Genomic DNA, 17062 nt, shown 5'->3' on the forward strand with positions numbered 1-17062 from the left:
TGTTCTGCAAACAATTTTCAGGCTATGATCATGGATACGGATCAAGATGGCCACACCGTCTTCACCTGCGACCGCTCTAGCTGGGTGCGACGACTTGCAATGGCAGCATGATGGCCCGCCAGCCAAAAGGCGCAAAGGGAACTCCATGACAAACACGTGCCAGCCGTCGCCGCGAGAGATTGGAATTATGAGAGAGACAGAACGGGATGATTCCGCAACCTTTCTGGGAAGTTCGAGTGGCATTCACTTTATCCGCACTGTTTACAATGCATTTGCCAAGCGTTCAGCGGTCTTGCAGGAAGCGCGAGTCAGGAACCAGAGCTTAGTGCCTGGCGAAGACGATCAGTTACAAAGACGTCCTGGCAAGTCGCAGGGGCTGGATGAGCTCTGCTTGAAACATGAGTTATCTCTTCAGGCCCCTGAGTCTGTATCATTTGAGAGCCTTGTGGGGTGGTCGCGGAGCTACTTTGAGTATTTGCATCCCATCTTCCCCTTCCTGCATGCACCGACCGTGTTGAAAGCCATGGAAAGGGTCAGCGAGAGAGGCATCGACTCACTGGATCGTGCTAATCTAGCTATATTACGCTCTATACTTTCTATATCGGTGATTGATAACCGCCAGGCGCAGAACTCTGGTATGACAGCGGACCCGATCCCTTCTGTCCTGGTGTATCGAACCGTGCAAGAGGCGATGGAAAGCATCCATGCTTTGCTGCTGGAGCCCTCAACGCTTCCGTTGTTGCAGGCAGTATTCAGCGTCCAGCTAGTACTGACGTCTGTGTTACGTCTCAATACAGCTTCCAGGGTCGGGGGATTGATAAGTCGAACTGCGTTCCATCTTGGTCTCCATCGCTGTCCTGCACGATTCTCTTGTTTCAGCCGTGAGGATGCAGATATTCGCCGTCGCCTTTTCTGGTCGATTTATTGTCTAGAAAGATATTTGTCCCAGGCTCTAGGCACACCCCTAGTATACAGGATGACGACATCGATGTCTGCTATCCAGGGAGTGAAAGGCACGGGGAAGTAGGGAAGGTGCCGCAGGCGAAGGGCTCTCACAGCCATTTGCGATTGCTTACCCATCTCGCCAAGTTTGCGAGACTTAGGGGCCTTACACTGGAGCTCCGCAACAAATCCATCCTGCACAGTCATAATAATACCCTCGAGGCCACGTATGTCAACGGTGAGCTTGCGCAATGGTGGAACGAGGTTTATGACGATGTTTATCCTATGGAAGAGCAGCTAGAATGTCTGCCCCAAAACGAAACGTCGCTGCAACCTTCCCACCGGCTGCTGCTTGTGGTCCTCAAGCACGAGTCCATCATATCAATGAATCGGCCATTACTCGCTGCTGAAAGACTCTCGCCGGAATACAAACCAGCCCTACAGGCTTGCATTGAGTCTTCGCGGTCCCTGATTTCAGCTTTGAGGACGTACTTGTTGGCTCATAATAGTAGTCAAAGTGGCCAAGACGCCGCAGATAGTGGCAAACACCAAGCGCCGCTAACTTGGCCATCATTCACCTGGGCCACCTGGATGGCCTGTCTTATCTTGATGTACGCCGCATCGGAGGGTGAGTTTTCAAGTATAAGCGCCCTAAAGTACGCTAAGGTCGGCGTTTCGATATTGGAAAATCTCTCACTGCGAAAGAGTAGCTGGCCAGACACCTGTATCGAAGCAATCAAAGGCATGGAGTCGGCCTTGAGAGTCAACCTAGATTCTGATTCTAGAGAACAGACTCCGCTACCCAGGACTTTTGCCCGACGCACACAGCGGACAACATTGTCAGGTTCAAGCGAGCGTCACATGGACACAGAGCCAAATGGGAGAAGATATTCATTATCAGTTCAGGATGAGGGCATGTCGCGAGCAGATCCCCTGTCTTCGCCCTTGACATCGAGAAGGAGTACTTCGCACATTACTGGCAGGACACCTGGGCTACCCACCCCAGTACATGAGCAACGGCCCATGTCAACCCAGGCACATCACCCGTCGAGTTATGATCTGCATAATGACCAGTCCACCACTGGCATAGAAACTGACAATATGAACGATTTGAGCTCGGCTGGATTGATATTCGGAGACACGATGGGCTCACACTTCCCCTATGCGGTCACTGCCGGTCAGGACATCGCTTCTTTTGCAACTTCTGACCCGTGTGGTATAAGCAATCTATGGAGTATCGCGGACTGGCCTTGGATGATTCACGAGAACTTTTCATGATTTACCATTCGTCGATGATATAAACTCACCGTCCACAGATATAGGAAATATTATTCTTCGGTTGAAAAAATGTTGTTCCGAATGCAACGGAACATGTGAGAGCTTTGACTACGACCTGTACAATGTGGTAGGTTTTGAGCATATTGGTTAATAAGAGGAAGTACCCTATATGTAATGAAGAGCGAGGCCAACATTTGGTCGAGGAACAGAAAGACAATTGGATTCTAGTCTAGTACTCCGTCCTAACCAGAGTCAACAACTATGTTTGAACTGATATTTCACTATCTATAATTCCAACCTGGTCGTCAACTCTTGGTTCGTAGACATATTTGGATGCTCAAAGGAGAAGTGGGATGGCGGACATTTCCTAGTCCTATGCGTTGACACCGGAGGAGAACAACCCCGCTCGTCCTCTATTCTCCGGACTTGACAATATCCGGCGCAATAATCACCACTAAAAGTGGGGGAATCGTGAGGAGAGCTATAATTTTGACTGTGATATAATAGAAAGGTTTACCCACATCGGACTGGATAACTTCATTTAATCTGTCAAATCATTCAGAGAAGTCTAGACACTGCCAAAATGTCTCCCTCTGTTCTACCTAACAAGACTTATAACATCGCTGCTATCCCCGCCGATGGCATCGGTCCCGAGGTCATCGGGGCCGGTATCACGGCTCTCAATGCTCTCAGCGAAACCCTCAACACCTTCAAGCTCAACTTTACCACCTACGACTGGAGTTCCGAGACCTACAAGAAGACCGGCAAATACATCCCCGACGGTGGTCTCGAAGAACTGAAGAAGCACGACGCAATCCTATTTGGTGCTGTTGGTGCACCTGGTGAGTCAATCCTCAATTAGACGCAATAGCGGTTACTGACGAACGACAGACGTCCCCGATCACATTTCTCTCTGGGGTCTCCGCCTCGCCATCTGCCAGCCGCTACAGCAATACGCCAATGTCCGACCAACCAAGATCTTCCGCGGCACGGAGTCGCCTCTCCGCAAATGCGAGACCGGCGATCTGGACTGGGTGATCATCCGCGAGAACAGCGAGGGCGAATACGCTGGTCAAGGCGGACGCTCGCACCGAGGCAAGGCGTGGGAAGTGGCCACCGAGACGGCCATCTTCTCGCGACACGGCGTGGAGAGAATCATGCGTTTTGCATTCGAGACGGCGCAGAAGAGACCCCGGAAGCTGCTGACGGTCGTGACGAAGAGTAACGCGCAGCGCAATGGGATGGTCCTCTGGGACGAGGTGGCTGCGGAGGTCGCGAAGGACTTCCCCGATGTCACTGTAGATAAAATGCTGGTGGACGCGATGACCACGCGAATGGTGCTCAAGCCCGACACGCTGGATACCATCGTGGCGACGAACCTTGTAAGTGGCCAACCGGAACTGATTCGGCTATCTTGCCTTGACGATGGATATAATACTGACACGGAAATCACTACAGCATGCAGACATCCTCTCCGACCTCGCTGCAGCGTTGGCCGGTTCCATCGGGATTGCCCCCACCTCGAACCTGGACCCCACGCGGGAGAATCCCAGCATGTTCGAGCCTATCCACGGGTCTGCATTTGATATTACAGGTATGGGGGTCGCTAACCCGGTTGCGACGTTTTGGACAGCTGCAGAGATGCTGGCCTGGCTGGGTGAGGAGGATGCGGCGAAGAAGCTTCTGGACTGTGTCGAAAATGTGTGTGAGATGGGGATCCTGACTCGCGATCTGGGAGGAAATGCCACCACAAGGGAGGTCACCGAGGCCGTGGTGGGGCAGATTCGGAAGTTGGCCGCTGCAAAGTAAGCTGTAGATAATCAATGTTGAGACTCCGGTGTGAGGTTACAACTTCAGAGATGCCATTAATAATGATTTTAAAGTAGAAGCTATGCTATACTTAAATCCTGTAAAATTATGCTATACCATATAACATATGCATAACCAGGTTTCCTTGCCACTGGACTTTCCACCACTTCCTGACTGCTTGCTTTCGGAAATGGCGGCATAATACATTCGCTTCAGAACATATGACATGCCAAAGCTTACTTCACAATGACGCGGTATCGCGACGTATCTAGTAGTTCTCTGTTGTAATAATGTTATGGGCACCGAGAGTAATGGAGTCTGATCTGTTTCACTACTACGCACCATCATCATATTGCACATTGACTTACTAGCGAAGATGAAGTTCTTTGATATATTAGGGCTGCTATTCGTTTACCCTCGGTAGACAGAACCCGCTATCCAGCTTTGAACAGGGCAGGCTAAGGGGTACTGGGCCTATAATGTAGGATACTTGCATCAAGTCATATTGTTTACTAACTCCACACATAGCACACCAGACCAGTCCAACGCACCCTGCTGGAATGTCAACGATCCCCAGGTTTTTACCATCACTGTGTGTGGTTCTGGCACCGCAGCAGATGGCCAACAGCTCGCTACATCCTCAGTTGGCACTGAATTACCCACCGCGATAGGAATTGGCATTCCTCAAGTCCCAGGGGCTTCCTATCAATACTTCATAGAGCCAACCATGGGGTACCTGTGTCTTGCACCTACAAATGGTGCTGCAATGCTACAGCTTTGCGTTGAAACAGATCCCTACTGGTGTGTGGACCCTTTCGGTATGGGACCGTGGGTGCAAGCAGCTGGGTGGTGGGAGGGGCATAATGGCTACCCAAATCAATTGCTCTCTTGTGCAGTTGACGAGAATCAACTCTTGTCATGCCAGTATGGTGGTTACGATTACCTCGAACTTGGGCCAGCAATTATCAATGATCCTGATTGGCTTGGTTGGTATCCGTTACTTTCTAATAAGTCAGACCGTGGATCGCAGTATTTTAGCACTAATGGAAGTTGTAATTAATGCTTATAAGTCAAATGCATACTGGGATTATGGACTATATTCTTACTACCTAGGGAGCTTAATAATACTGTCGGTTGTAACTGTTGATTCTACGGAGTACTCACTCCCGATATGCAAGGGTTCAACTTCGGCCGCACAAACAAGATCATCCAAGCCGGCCGAAAAAAATGCAAAGAAAAGCTTGGTCAATGGCGTTCTGGCCCGATGAACCACACTACTATGTAGAAATGCGCCACGGCATCACTAACATTTCGGGAAGTTTCCGGGGGTTGAATGGCCGGCCGGTGGGGATACAGTGGAGAAAGAAAAAGCCCGACCTATAACGTGCCCTTCATTTGATTCATCCGCCTCAACACACACTGCTGTTACGAATCAAAATTCTTGATAGAGGAATCCCCCAAGACGTACGGGGCCAGTGCCTGGAGACCCCGCGAACGGGGAAAGTCGGGGGAGCAGAATTTGTTGCTGAAAGTGACTCTCTTGTCTCATCTCGACTCCACAGAGGTCGATATAAAGGCCAGTCAATCTCCCCGTGGACTGCAGAGAGTTGTGCTGCATCAATCTCACCATGGCGTCCGAATCCCCCAAATATCTCGGGCTCTCTGGAAAGGCCCTGCACTGGGCCCAGGTGGCTCTGATAGGTGCCCCTGCCTTCATTGTCTTTGGATACAACCAAGCTGGTGTCGGTCCCCTGGCGACTCTCCAGAGCTGGGTCAAGACCTTCCCTCAGATCGATACGATTAACACGACCGGATCGCTCGAAGCACACCATTCCACCAGCAAGGGTGCTGTCATTGCCTCGTTCCAGATCGGAGCCCTCATCGGAGCTCTGTCTTGCACGCTGATCTCGGACCGGCTGGGTCGCCGGAAGACCATATTCCTCGGTTCTATCCTCGCAATCGTTGGAGAGATCCTCCAAGTGGCATCCTATGGATTAGTGCAATTCGTTATCGGCCGTATTATACTGGGTATGGGCGTTGGTCAGTACAGTGTTGCTGTACCGGTATGGCAGTCGGAGTGTTCGTCGGCAAAGAACAGAGGACAGCATGTCATCATCGATGGAATCTTCATGTGTCTTGGATACTCGCTGTGCAACTGGATCGATTTCGGTCTGAGTCGTATCCCCGAGAGCACGACGCAATGGCGGGTCCCGCTTGCCCTGTCGCTCCTCCCTGCCCTTGTCATCCTCCTTTCTGTCTTTTGGCTCCCAGAATCACCGCGGTGGCTGGTCCAGGTCAACCGCGTCGAGGAAGCAACCCACTCGCTTGCATCCCTAAAAGGACTGTCACTCAACGACGAGGGGATCCGGGCCGAAATCTCCGGTATTGAATCGTCCCTCGAGTTGACTGCGCAATCCAAAGGCTCTTTGATGGAGATGTTCGACCCCAATGACCAGGAGCGGCTATTCTACCGCTTCTGTCTGTGCATCATCCTGCAGTTCTTCCAGCAGATGTGCGGTGGTAACCTGATCTCCGTCTATGCCTCAACGATATTCGAGCAGAACCTTGGCCTCAGCGCCAGCCTGTCCAAGATCCTTGCCGCCTGTGCACTGACCTGGAAATTCTTCTGCTGCTTCATCGCCTTCTTCACCATCGACCGGCTCGGCCGTCGCGTCGTCTTCATGATCAGTGGCACGGGCATGGCCTTCTGCATGATCGCTCTGGCCATCACCAACAGCCGCGACACGGATAACAAGGGCGCGTCCATCGCCTCCGTCGTCTTCATCTTCCTCTTCAACCTCTTTTACCCTATCGGCTTCCTCGGCGGTAACTTCCTCTACTGCACGGAAGTAGCTCCCGTCCGCCTGCGCGTCGCCATGTCGTCCATCTCGACGGCGAACCACTGGCTATGGAACTTTGTCGTCGTGATGGTCACCCCCATCGCACTGGATACCATCGGCTACCAGTACTACGTCATGTATGCTGTGCTGTCCGCGTGTATCCCCTTGCTGGTGTACTTCTTCTATCCCGAGACCATGAACCGCAACCTGGAGTTGCTGAACCATGTTTTCCGGGATGCGTCGTCCCCGTGGGAGATTGTCTCGATGGCGAAGCATCTGCCTCAGGGTGAGGTCACCGAGGTGGACCTGATGGAGATGAACAAGAAGGGCGATGGGTGCTCTGTTGAGATGGCGGAGAAGGTCTAGTGAGGCTCTGTGCCATAAAGAAATGTATATAGAATGAGTCGCGCGCTGCATTATGGTTGATATATCTGCATTTGATTGTGGACATTGCGATGTCGGTAGATCCGACGTCCCATTGCCCGAACCGCTCAAGAAAAAATTAGCAAATCTAGAATACATAGAAATGATTCTTAGCTTTCCTTTCGGACTTGAACAGATTAGAAAGTCCAAGCCAGCATTTTTACAGGTTGTTCCACAACTACCTCCGACAAAGAAGTCCACTCCGCAAATCATACTCCCACATATCGCTCCCAACACCACTCCAAACAAAAAGGCTCTCGCTTGGGTCATAGGTCCGCTTAACCGCAAGCAACTTGTCATAATTCTCACCGTAAAAGTCCTTCTTCCACGTCCTCGAGAAAGCATTCCCCTCGTTCATGTAAGAGCCCGTATCCGGGGCCCAGCGCCTCCAAACCGGTTCTATGGTCGACTCGTGCCATTCCGCGACCGTTGCTAACGCCTTAGATGGGTCAGCGGTGTCATCGATGGATGCACCGTAGACCATGGCGTGGACATAGGCGGAGCGCCAGGCGGGGAGCACGCTACCGCGCATTTCTGGTGGTGTGGTGGCTGGTCCAGCACCTCCCTGCAGGCCAAGGAGGAGCATTCCCCCTTTTCTGGTTCCTGGGATGTAAGGGTTTGTTGGAGGTGGGTGATTAGGTTGGCTTTGGGTAGGTCTGTCAGCTCTCGGCGGCCTAGGAGTCGGCTGCTCATGGAACTACTAGCTCCGGAGGCCCTGCTAGCCAAGGGGTCGGGGTTCACAAAGGCCCAATAGCTCTGAGTTGATGGGGGCTGGTATGAGAGTGTAAGAGCGCTTGAATTGCGGTATTCTTTGATGCGCGCTGCGAGGTGGTGAAGGGTAGAGTTCATTTGCTTCGTCGTTGTATTGTATCCAATTAGGTTGATGCTGACTGCCACGCCCGGAGTCGTCACATTGGCGCCGGTAAGCCTCATGGCTGCCTCCTTCGTCAGCGCCATGACAGTTCCCGTGAAACCCGAGTCCATCAGATCAGGAATCGTGCGCGCAGTTTCCGCCAGGGCATCCCATGAGGCGAGCTCACTTGCCTTCCCACGGCGACTGGGATAGAAAGAAAGACCGCCAGTGACAACATTCGCAGGCACAGGATACGTCTTGAGAACAAACTCGGTGACAACTCCAAACTGGCCTCCACCACCGCCTCGGACAGCCCAGAAGAGATCTTCATTCTGGGCATGGTTGGCCACTAGCCGGCGGCCGTCAGTCGTGATCACTGTAACTTGGTATACCTGATCTGAAGCCAGACCGTGATGGCTAGAAAGCAGACCGTGGCCCCCGTTCTGAATTAATCCCCCTGGTCCTACGGTAGCGTCTTCGCCGCCAACGACGGTGCGGTTGATAGCATGAACGGCAGTGTATATAGATCCCCAGTTGTTGCCACTCCCTACGATCACGACGTCCGCAGTGTGGTTGGAGGCAGGCACTCGCCATGAAGGTCGATGGACGATGTGCCTGAAATTGTGTGTCCAGATCGAAAGCGAATATGCGCCGGTAGATCTAACGAGCTCCAAATTAGTCGACAAGACGCCAAGAGTGTACCAATCGCATACCGTCCGCTGAGGTCATGACCTGTCCCCTTCACCACGACACGGATATTTCTTTTAGACGCCCACTGCATTGCCTTCGCTACCTGCTCCTCGGTCGTGGCATTGACAATATACTGTGGGAGAGCTCCGATGCTACAGCCTCTACCCTCAGTATAACCCGCAACACCTGGAGCCACGCAGGAGTTGTTGGTATAGACCGAGTAATCAACGCTCTCGGGCCAGGCGGAGTGGTATGCAGCATATGACCAGTACTTCGTCACGATTGTGCAGTTTTCAGTTGAGCCAAAGGGATTCCCCGGATAGCAGGACGACGCAACCGGGGTGGTCTTGATCAGGGCTCCTTGGATTGATGCGTTCAGCGCGGCCCATTCTTCGGTAGAGGGCCATCCAGCGTCAAGGGGTGAGAGTTTGCAGTGTGGCTTAGAGTGCACTACACTGGGAAAAGCCAGGAGGGACACAAAGGCAGTGAAAGAGAACAATATCATTTTGTAATGTGGACACAAAAGATACGATGGGGTACTGGTAGGATTCCTGGTTCATGTCGAGAGTGTGCTTGTTTATATATCCGCACTTGTCCCCTATATTCCCCGTTACTATATCGACGGATATCAAGTATCCTGCCAGAGGAATACGTTTTACCGCTGTCGAACTTGATTATCAGCATCACTATAAACCCAATGATGCGGAGAATGACGAGCATCTATACACGGCTCTAATCACTATTGGTTCTTGATTCAGGATCGTGGTTCCGTCTTCGCAGATCTCCCGTTTTGATGAGTTTGATCGTACTCGTACTCGTATTATCAGGCAGAAGCAGCACGAAAAACCAATTTAGAACTCTCATGGTTATTCGTAGGGAAACTGTCCAATGACTGGATCGAGACATTTCCACTACCTGTTAAGGATTAGCAGAATCAGCGTCAGAATTCACCAAAGAGGAAGACCCGCAATCATGGATGGCTGGCTCCATGCAGGCCAACCACGTGAAATTCATCGCAAGACCCAAGAAAACCAAGACCTCAAATTCTCTGAAGCAATACATTTGCCGGAACTTGTATCCCGTTCTCAGGCAAAGCATGGTCGAGGACTCGAGCAAAGGTCCAAAGATCCACCGATCCCCGCTCGCCGTATTCGTACAATTTCTGCCTTTTTGGGAAGATTGCCACCATCTATACTTCACTCGAGGGCTCATTGACGCGCATCTCTCTAAATAGATCAACATGACCCCACAAATAAATTCTATCATAGGTCCTTCATTTCAAGGGCAAGATTGAGATTTTACCACCCTTTATCACCCCCAGCGCGCAATGTCTCTCAACATCTACATCGAAGACCCGTGCCCATATTACGCGGAAAACGACATCATCAGGGGGCGAATAATCTTTGACTGCCCTCGAGATTTCCAACAATTCAAAGATGTCAGACTAACCTTCTCGGGTTGCTCAAAAGTCAGGATTCAGAAAGTCAAGGGCCCAGCAGCACCGACAGGCACCTACCAGAGCAAGTGCATCTTATTCCAAAGGGAGAGGATTCTCCTTCCTGCAGAGGAATGCAAAGTACCTCCGGCGACCTATGAATGGCCATTCAAGTTTTCTTTTCCCCATCATGTTGAATCGTCAAATGCCTGGTCTGAGGCAGGATCATTCCGTGTTGACGAGAACCAACCACCACCACCGTCATTTGATGTTGCATGCCACAATTGCCTGCGAAAGGTATCCGCGAGCATCGAGTACCGGCTAAAAGTCCAGGTCTTCAAGCCCACGACGGGTCTCTTTGAAAGAAAGTCGCCGGTATTTGAGAAGGTGGTGCATCTTCCATTCGTTCCGATGGCGGCACGAGCACGAACATGTGCTATCGAACTGGAGAAGAAGCAGAAGATCGACCGAACATTCACCGTACGCAGCCTATCATTATTGCCAGAAAATACCGACCGCTCCCTGAGTGTGCAGGAGAGATTCAAAGCGTGGCTTTCTCCCGGACAACTGCCGTACTTTTCCTTTGGCGTTGAGTTCTGGTATCCATTGTACCTTGTTGAGGGCATGCCGATTCCACTGTTGCTGGATGTGAAGCCATTAATAGACAACTCTAATGCCCCTCAAGTTCCAGAGATTGTCTTACAAACGGCCTCCATCACACTTATCGGCAGGACGGCCGCTCGTGCATCTCCATTGCTGATGGGATCTATGTTAGGCGAGGTGGATGAAGAGACTATGCTACTTTCAAAAACATCGTTGCGGATGGCTGTTTCTGGTCAGATGGACCTTTCTGAGCGGTTCGGCCAGATATCATTGCCTACTACTGATGTCACTTTTAGCACTTTTAATCTGAGTCGTTCATACCGGCTGAGGATCTTGCTGGTGTTCGAATGCGCAGGAAAGTTGTTCAAATTCGATGCTACAGATCTGGAAGTAGGAGTACTCTCGAATGCTGGAATGACAGGAAAGAAGGATGATTTACCTATGGGCTCAGCAGATGAGGGCTCCAGTCATTCTCGAGGATATGTGGCCTACAGTCCGGACGGACAACCACCGCCGTATTCGCCTTCATCAGGTGTCTCAGAGCGGAGCTCGGAAGGAAAGCCCAGTGTCTAGGGTTCACTCAGTGAACGAGCACAAAGTTCTACGTATGAATATTGCTCATGGTCACTTGCATATACTCAATTCATCATATACGTGTTCATCTCCAAGCATGCGCCTGCCATAATGTATATGATCAAGTTTCCCATTCAACGATATCCTCAAGATGGAGTTCTCCATACCGGTGCACGCTTCTCGAGGAATGCATTGACTCCCTCTACCATATCGCGAGTCCCGAATGTGGAATAATAAAGTGACCGCTCAAACTCATGGTCATGCTGCAATTCGTCCGCTGGCGGGCTGTAAGTATAAATCCAGTAACAAGAGAGTAAGGACTCTCACCTCTGCATATTGCCTCCTTTGCCACCATCAAGGTGGAGGCACAGTGAGAAGCCAGCTTCTCTGCAATCTCCAACGCCCCGGATAGAGCCTTTCCTGGTTCGACCAGTTTGCTAACTAGTCCGACATGATACGCGTCGCGTCCAGAAAGGGGCTCATTGAGCAGAATCATGTTCATTGCCTACATAAGATCTTGTTAGTCGAGTCCCTTATCATCGGGGCCAGGCTTCGCCAGAGAGCAGCTACCCTATACTTGCCCACAGCGGCGGTCACTCTCTGGGTACCTCCAGCACCAGGGATCAGACCGATTGATATTTCAGGAAGTCGAAATTCCACGTCTGGCGTGGCGACGATAAAGTCTGCCTTGAAGAGTGATTCAGTCAGATCAAAAGCCATCCGAAGGGGGGAAAATTGCATACCATCAATGCAAGTTCGAAACCACCTCCAAGCTGCGAGGGACGATTTCCGGTCAGCATCGTCATACCAATACTCAGAGCAGAAGACATACCGCTTTACCCTCGACCGCCGCAATGATAGGTTTCCGGACCTGTTTCATTCCATGACAGAGACCTTCGAGATACCGTTTCTGCCGAGCAGTCTCGCCATCTAATTGAGCGATCTCTTTGATGTCGGCACCAGCTGTATGAAAATCAAAGTTGCGACGAGTAAGCTACATACTTCCTACATTTAACGTGTGACGCCTACCGGAAAAGATGGCGCCAGAACCAGCAATGACGATGGCTCTGATGTGCGGATCAGCCGAGGCTGTCACCAGCTGTCTCAATAACTCGTCGATAAGCGCCTGACATAAAGCGTTTCGCTTATTAGGACGATTCAGAGTGAGAATCCGAGTAGAACTCTGATGTGTTTGAGCCGAAATAAACCCTTCAGTCTGCGTTGAATAATCCATGACGATGCGCATCTAGGCAGGGATCAGACAGCAACACGAATGTTCTAGCTTCGAGGAAACAGTCCAGGCTAAAAGGGGCTCAACACCTGACTGAAACATTTCCAGGCTATTTTTGCCCTTCCCGTGTACGGAGGTAGGGGCTGAAACCTACGGAGTTGCGGGCCGTGTCAAGATAGCCACAGGCCACAACGGCTGAACAGCTAGACCGAGTGTAGCGTGTCGAGAACACCACTTGCGCGACATGGAGTCACACATGCAACAAGCGAAAAAGGCCAAGATGCCTTTCCGGGAAATGTTAGATTAACATAAGCACCTCAGACCGTTTTCATACGGACCCCCGCAGGCGCATCCGGTTGAATTCCGTGCCAACGAGTTGAGAACATTCAGGAATATGAATCCGAGCACGAATCAGGACCACGACTATAATGAACCGATTGGTCGAGACCCATTCTCTTCAGACAACCGATGCAGACGAGGCGTGCGACCAGGGTCCTGTCTCCACTTAAAGTGACCCTAGAGCGAGTAAAGCCACCAATATCCGAAAGGGTCCCAGGAACCATCACCAAGACGGCCCATGATCGACATCTTTGACCCCGCATGCCCAGCCCATTGCTACTCACACTGTGACGTCGTGCACACCTGAAGGATCCGAATCGAGTCGATGGACCGTCGCGATGCATCAGCTTGTCTCACTGCTATCCCGCAATCCTACAGTCTGGCCGTGACTGCCGGGGCCAGGTGGCTGTACTGGTGGGTCAGCAATCAATCTGTCGCCGGGGCGCGGGGCCAACAATATTTCCAAATTCCCTCAACCCTGGCTGGAAGGAACAGGTGTCTGTTCGTCACCAGCAGGGAGACCGTAGCACAATGGGCGCACATATATCCTGCGAGGGACTCCTCCTGCATCGTATTGATCCTTCCGGGAGGGTTACTTCCTGCAACAAGATTTGGTTCTTTTACAAAGTCCCCCAGAAATGGAGTCCCCTTTAGTCTCACCTCGAGACGGAAATCATTTCCGATCGTTCGGCTTCGGCCCCCAGCGCCCTGTTCCCTATCCTACTGTGCACCATGCCTTCAAAGATCGTGCGAAGCAATATCCTGACGCCGTCGCCGTCTGTGATCTTTCCCAGAACAAATCGGTAGAGGTTACATATGATAATCTGCTTCGATATGCCCAGTTCATTGCACTTCGACTTCAGAATCATGGTGTGGTCCCTGGCAGTAGGATTGTCCTCGTCACGAAACGGAGTGTCGAGATGGTCGCTGGTATTCTAGGTATCCTTATGTGCGGTGCGCAGTATATTCCCCTCGACGGCGCTGTTGTTCCGGACCAGACACTGGAACATGCTGTCATTCAGTCCCAGAATACTGTAGCGTTGTGTACGGGTACCTTTAGATCGCGACTGCATCCGTTTCCACAACTATCTTCGGTTCTGGTTCTGGAGGAATTACTCGCGGAGGCGGAGCTTACTGGCTTCCGGGTTGACACCACTCGTTTGATCTGCGAGGGAGACGAGAGTTCCGGGTGCTATGTGATTTACACTTCTGGTCAGCTTTATCCGTTCTGTGCACCGAATTAAACCTAACTGGCTGTGAAGGTACCACCGGCGACCCCAAAGGCGTCGATGTCACGCACAGAAATGTTACAAACGTCGTCTGCCATGCGCCCGGCAATCTGGGCATGTCTCGTGGTTCGAGGGTGGGACAAGTATTGTCCATAAGTTTTGACATGGGTGAGCATGACAGAACTGCGATGACGAAAGGTAGTACTGACATTGCTAGGTGCTTGGGAAATACTGGGGAGTCTTTGTAATGGCGCAACCTTGGTCCTAAGAGGGTCGGATTGGCACGCGGCACTACAACAGGTGAGTCCAAGATTCAAAAGATATTCGATGCAGGTAAACTGAGCCGAGTTAACTAGATTGATACGCTGATATGCACCCCGAGCATACTCCGTCGATACCGTCCCCAAGATTTCCCCAATATCCGCTGCATCGCCACCGCCGGCGAGCCATGTTCTCAGAGGTAGCCATTATCAACAGAGTGTGTCTTCGACTAGAGCTAACTTACTCGTCTAGTCTCGCCGACAAATGGGTGGCGAACGGAGCAACCTTCTACAACTGCTGCGGCCCAACAGAGATCACCATCATCAATACCATGCACAGACACAAATTCGCTCAGCAATTAACTATAGGAAGACCTCTCCCAAACACCAGCGTGTACATACTGGACGATAAGCAACTTCCAGTTGCAATTGGAGAGGTCGGGACTATGTGGGCTGGTGGAGCAGGCATCACAAGAGGGTATCTTGGACAGCCTGAGAAGACTGCCGAGCGATATCGCTATGACCCTTTTGTAGATGATGGGTGCGTCTCAGGCAGTTTGTCCTACTGTAATGCTTCTTGCTGACAGAGATTGCCTGCAGTCACTCAATGATGTTCAATACCGGCGATTTAGCCCGCTGGCTTCCGGATGGGAACTTGGAGACGCTGGGACGCAATGATGATCAGGTCAAAATCAAGGTAGGCCGTTCGCCTCCTTTATCCGATCTTTACAGTACTGAACGCAGTAGGGCTTCCGTGTCGAACTAGATGGTGTGAGCGCTTCATTGGCCTCCTTCCCGGGTGTTATGGAGGCTGCCGCCATCATGGTGGAAGGAGACCTTATCGCATTCGTCACTCCTCAGGCGGTCGATTCGCAGGAAATACAGGCCCACTTGAAGGCGAGACTGCCATACTATGCTATCCCAACGCAAGTGCATAGGATGGATGCATTTCCACTGACGCCAAATGGCAAAATCGACAAACGGGCCCTGGCTCAGTTGTGCCGTCCCCAAAGGAAGTCATCCCAATGTGTTACGGAGATACTAGACGAGAAGAAGCATGTTGTTCTGAGCTCTTCTCGCGAAACAGTGTCAACCCGATCAGATTCTTCAGAATCACTCCACAAACCCGTGCCGTTGGCGGAGAAGAAAAACCGGAAGGTCGTTCGGGGACTCAGATATCGCGTGTTTATTGTCTACCGGAGGCTTTTCACGCTCATCTGGATGGCAAATATTGCTGCCCTCTTGTGCGTTCTGTTCGTTCCAAAGATTGGCCCCCAATGGATCTCAACAATCGCCTTCATCAACCTCACCATTGCCGTTCTCGTCCGCCAGGACGCTGTCATCAACATCCTCTACACAATCTGCTGCTCTGTACCAAAGTCATGGCCATTGGCGATCCGTCGCCGGTGTGCAAAAATCTACCATCTTGGTGGAGTTCACTCGGGCGCTGCAATGGCCGCTACGGCCTGGTTTGCCGGCTCTATCGGGTATAATATCTACAACCAGGTCGACGATGCACGAGTGCTTGCGAAAGTCTCGCCGGCAACCCTCACGCTGTCGTTAATCGTCCTACTCCTTCTATTCGCAATGATCGGCTTCGCATATCCGACTTTCAGAAAGCAGCGTCACAACACATTCGAGCGCATCCATCGCTTCTTCGGCTGGACAATCCTCGGCATCATCTGGATCCAAACAATCCTCTCCATACGGGACCAGCGCGGCGCACAATCTCTGGGCCGGGCCGTCATCTCTTCCCCTAAGTTCTGGATGCTCCTCGTCATCACGGCCAGCATTGCAAGCTCGTGGATCTTCCTCCGGAAGGTCCCCGTCGACGCCGAGGTCCTCTCCAATCACGCCGTGCGGCTTCACTTTGACTACACGATGCCGGTCAACGGGACGTTTACCAGACTATCCGAGCGGCCTCTCTTCGAGTGGCACTCATTCGCGACAGTCCCTGCTCCAACCGCCGTGAACGGTAGACCGAAGGGGTACTCACTAGTAGTCTCCCGCGCAGGGGACTGGACAGGACGGCAGATCAGCAAACCACCCACCCACTTTTGGGTCCGCGATATTCCCAGTAAGTCTCCTCTTCTCTCACTATATCCTTCTGCTAATTATCCCCAACAGCCTGCGGCGTAATGCGCATCGCAACGCTCTTCAACCGCGTTGTCCTAGTAGGCACCGGCTCAGGTATCGGCCCTCTCCTCGGGCATATCCAAGTGCCAACATGCCCCTTCCGGCTTGTCTGGTCAACGCCAAACCCCATCGATACATTCGGGAAGGACGTCGTGGACGCCGTGTATGCCGCGGATCACGGGGCGATCGTGCACGACACGAAGAAGCAGGGTCGGCCGGATTTGGTGCGGCTGACATGGGATGCGGTGCAGGAGTTTCAGGCTGAGGCTGTGATTGTGATTTCGAATGAGAAGTTGACTAAGAAGGTAGTCTATGGGATGGAGACGAGAGGGGTTCCTGCTTATGGGGCTATTTGGGATAGTTAGCTTGTTCGTGTTGTGGGGGTTATTGAGGTTGATGTATGTATTTCTGTTTAATCATA

At 51.7% G+C, this 17062-nt stretch overlaps 7 protein-coding genes across 7 annotated transcripts; 5 read left to right on the forward strand and 2 right to left on the reverse strand.

The window, feature by feature from the left end:
• Positions 1-46: 46 nt before the first annotated feature.
• Positions 47-2284, forward strand: P174DRAFT_515267 (CeGAL family transcription factor; the record flags this gene model as incomplete). Its single annotated transcript, XM_024832155.1, has 2 exons — positions 47-942; positions 969-2284. The coding sequence occupies 2 exons, from the start codon at positions 47-49 to the stop codon at positions 2218-2220; spliced, it is 2148 nt and encodes a 715-aa protein (XP_024678649.1). The 3' UTR covers positions 2221-2284.
• A 482-nt stretch (positions 2285-2766) lies between these two features.
• P174DRAFT_506887 (putative tartrate dehydrogenase) lies at positions 2767-5089 on the forward strand (the record flags this gene model as incomplete). The annotated part of the gene is made up of 4 exons (XM_024831338.1): positions 2767-3062; positions 3112-3602; positions 3679-4025; positions 4558-5089. The coding sequence occupies exons 1-4, from the start codon at positions 2804-2806 to the stop codon at positions 5087-5089; spliced, it is 1629 nt and encodes a 542-aa protein (XP_024678650.1). The 5' UTR covers positions 2767-2803.
• A 259-nt stretch (positions 5090-5348) lies between these two features.
• P174DRAFT_445079 (sugar porter family MFS transporter) lies at positions 5349-7327 on the forward strand. Its single transcript, XM_024828246.1, has one exon. The coding sequence runs from the start codon at positions 5658-5660 to the stop codon at positions 7233-7235; it is 1578 nt and encodes a 525-aa protein (XP_024678651.1). The 5' UTR covers positions 5349-5657; the 3' UTR covers positions 7236-7327.
• Positions 7328-7470: 143 nt separating this feature from the next.
• Positions 7471-9340, reverse strand: P174DRAFT_463537 (putative isoamyl alcohol oxidase; the record flags this gene model as incomplete). The annotated part of the gene is made up of 3 exons (XM_024830280.1): positions 7471-7895; positions 7994-8805; positions 8859-9340. 3 exons carry the CDS (start codon positions 9338-9340, stop codon positions 7471-7473), a joined length of 1719 nt encoding a protein of 572 aa, XP_024678652.1.
• Positions 9341-10093: 753 nt separating this feature from the next.
• P174DRAFT_445080 (uncharacterized protein) lies at positions 10094-11448 on the forward strand (the record flags this gene model as incomplete). The annotated part of the gene is made up of 1 exon (XM_024828247.1): positions 10094-11448. Exon 1 carries the CDS (start codon positions 10163-10165, stop codon positions 11444-11446), a length of 1284 nt encoding a protein of 427 aa, XP_024678653.1. The 5' UTR covers positions 10094-10162.
• Positions 11449-11592: 144 nt separating this feature from the next.
• On the reverse strand, positions 11593-12956 carry P174DRAFT_506890 (enoyl-CoA hydratase/isomerase family protein; the record flags this gene model as incomplete). The annotated part of the gene is made up of 6 exons (XM_024831339.1): positions 12449-12956; positions 12279-12409; positions 12190-12219; positions 12017-12133; positions 11774-11951; positions 11593-11723 (listed from the first exon to the last, which is right to left on the reverse strand). Exons 1-6 carry the CDS (start codon positions 12690-12692, stop codon positions 11593-11595), a joined length of 831 nt encoding a protein of 276 aa, XP_024678654.1. The 5' UTR covers positions 12693-12956.
• A 698-nt stretch (positions 12957-13654) lies between these two features.
• tmpL (putative NRPS-like enzyme) lies at positions 13655-17033 on the forward strand (the record flags this gene model as incomplete). Its single annotated transcript, XM_024824321.1, has 8 exons — positions 13655-14228; positions 14279-14413; positions 14463-14545; positions 14602-14705; positions 14759-15046; positions 15106-15202; positions 15253-16582; positions 16633-17033. 8 exons carry the CDS (start codon positions 13655-13657, stop codon positions 17004-17006), a joined length of 2985 nt encoding a protein of 994 aa, XP_024678655.1. The 3' UTR covers positions 17007-17033.
• Between the last annotated feature and the right edge of the window lie 29 nt (positions 17034-17062).

The sequence above is a fragment of the Aspergillus novofumigatus genome (genome assembly GCF_002847465.1).
Source record: "Aspergillus novofumigatus IBT 16806 chromosome Unknown P174scaffold_8, whole genome shotgun sequence".
NCBI lineage: Eukaryota > Fungi > Ascomycota > Eurotiomycetes > Eurotiales > Aspergillaceae > Aspergillus > Aspergillus novofumigatus.

Bases quoted from the DNA above. Each gene is read 5' to 3' on its own strand.
- P174DRAFT_445079 (XM_024828246.1), top strand. From the start codon at position 5,658: ATGGCGTCCGAATCCCCCAAATATCTCGGGCTCTCTGGAAAGGCCCTG.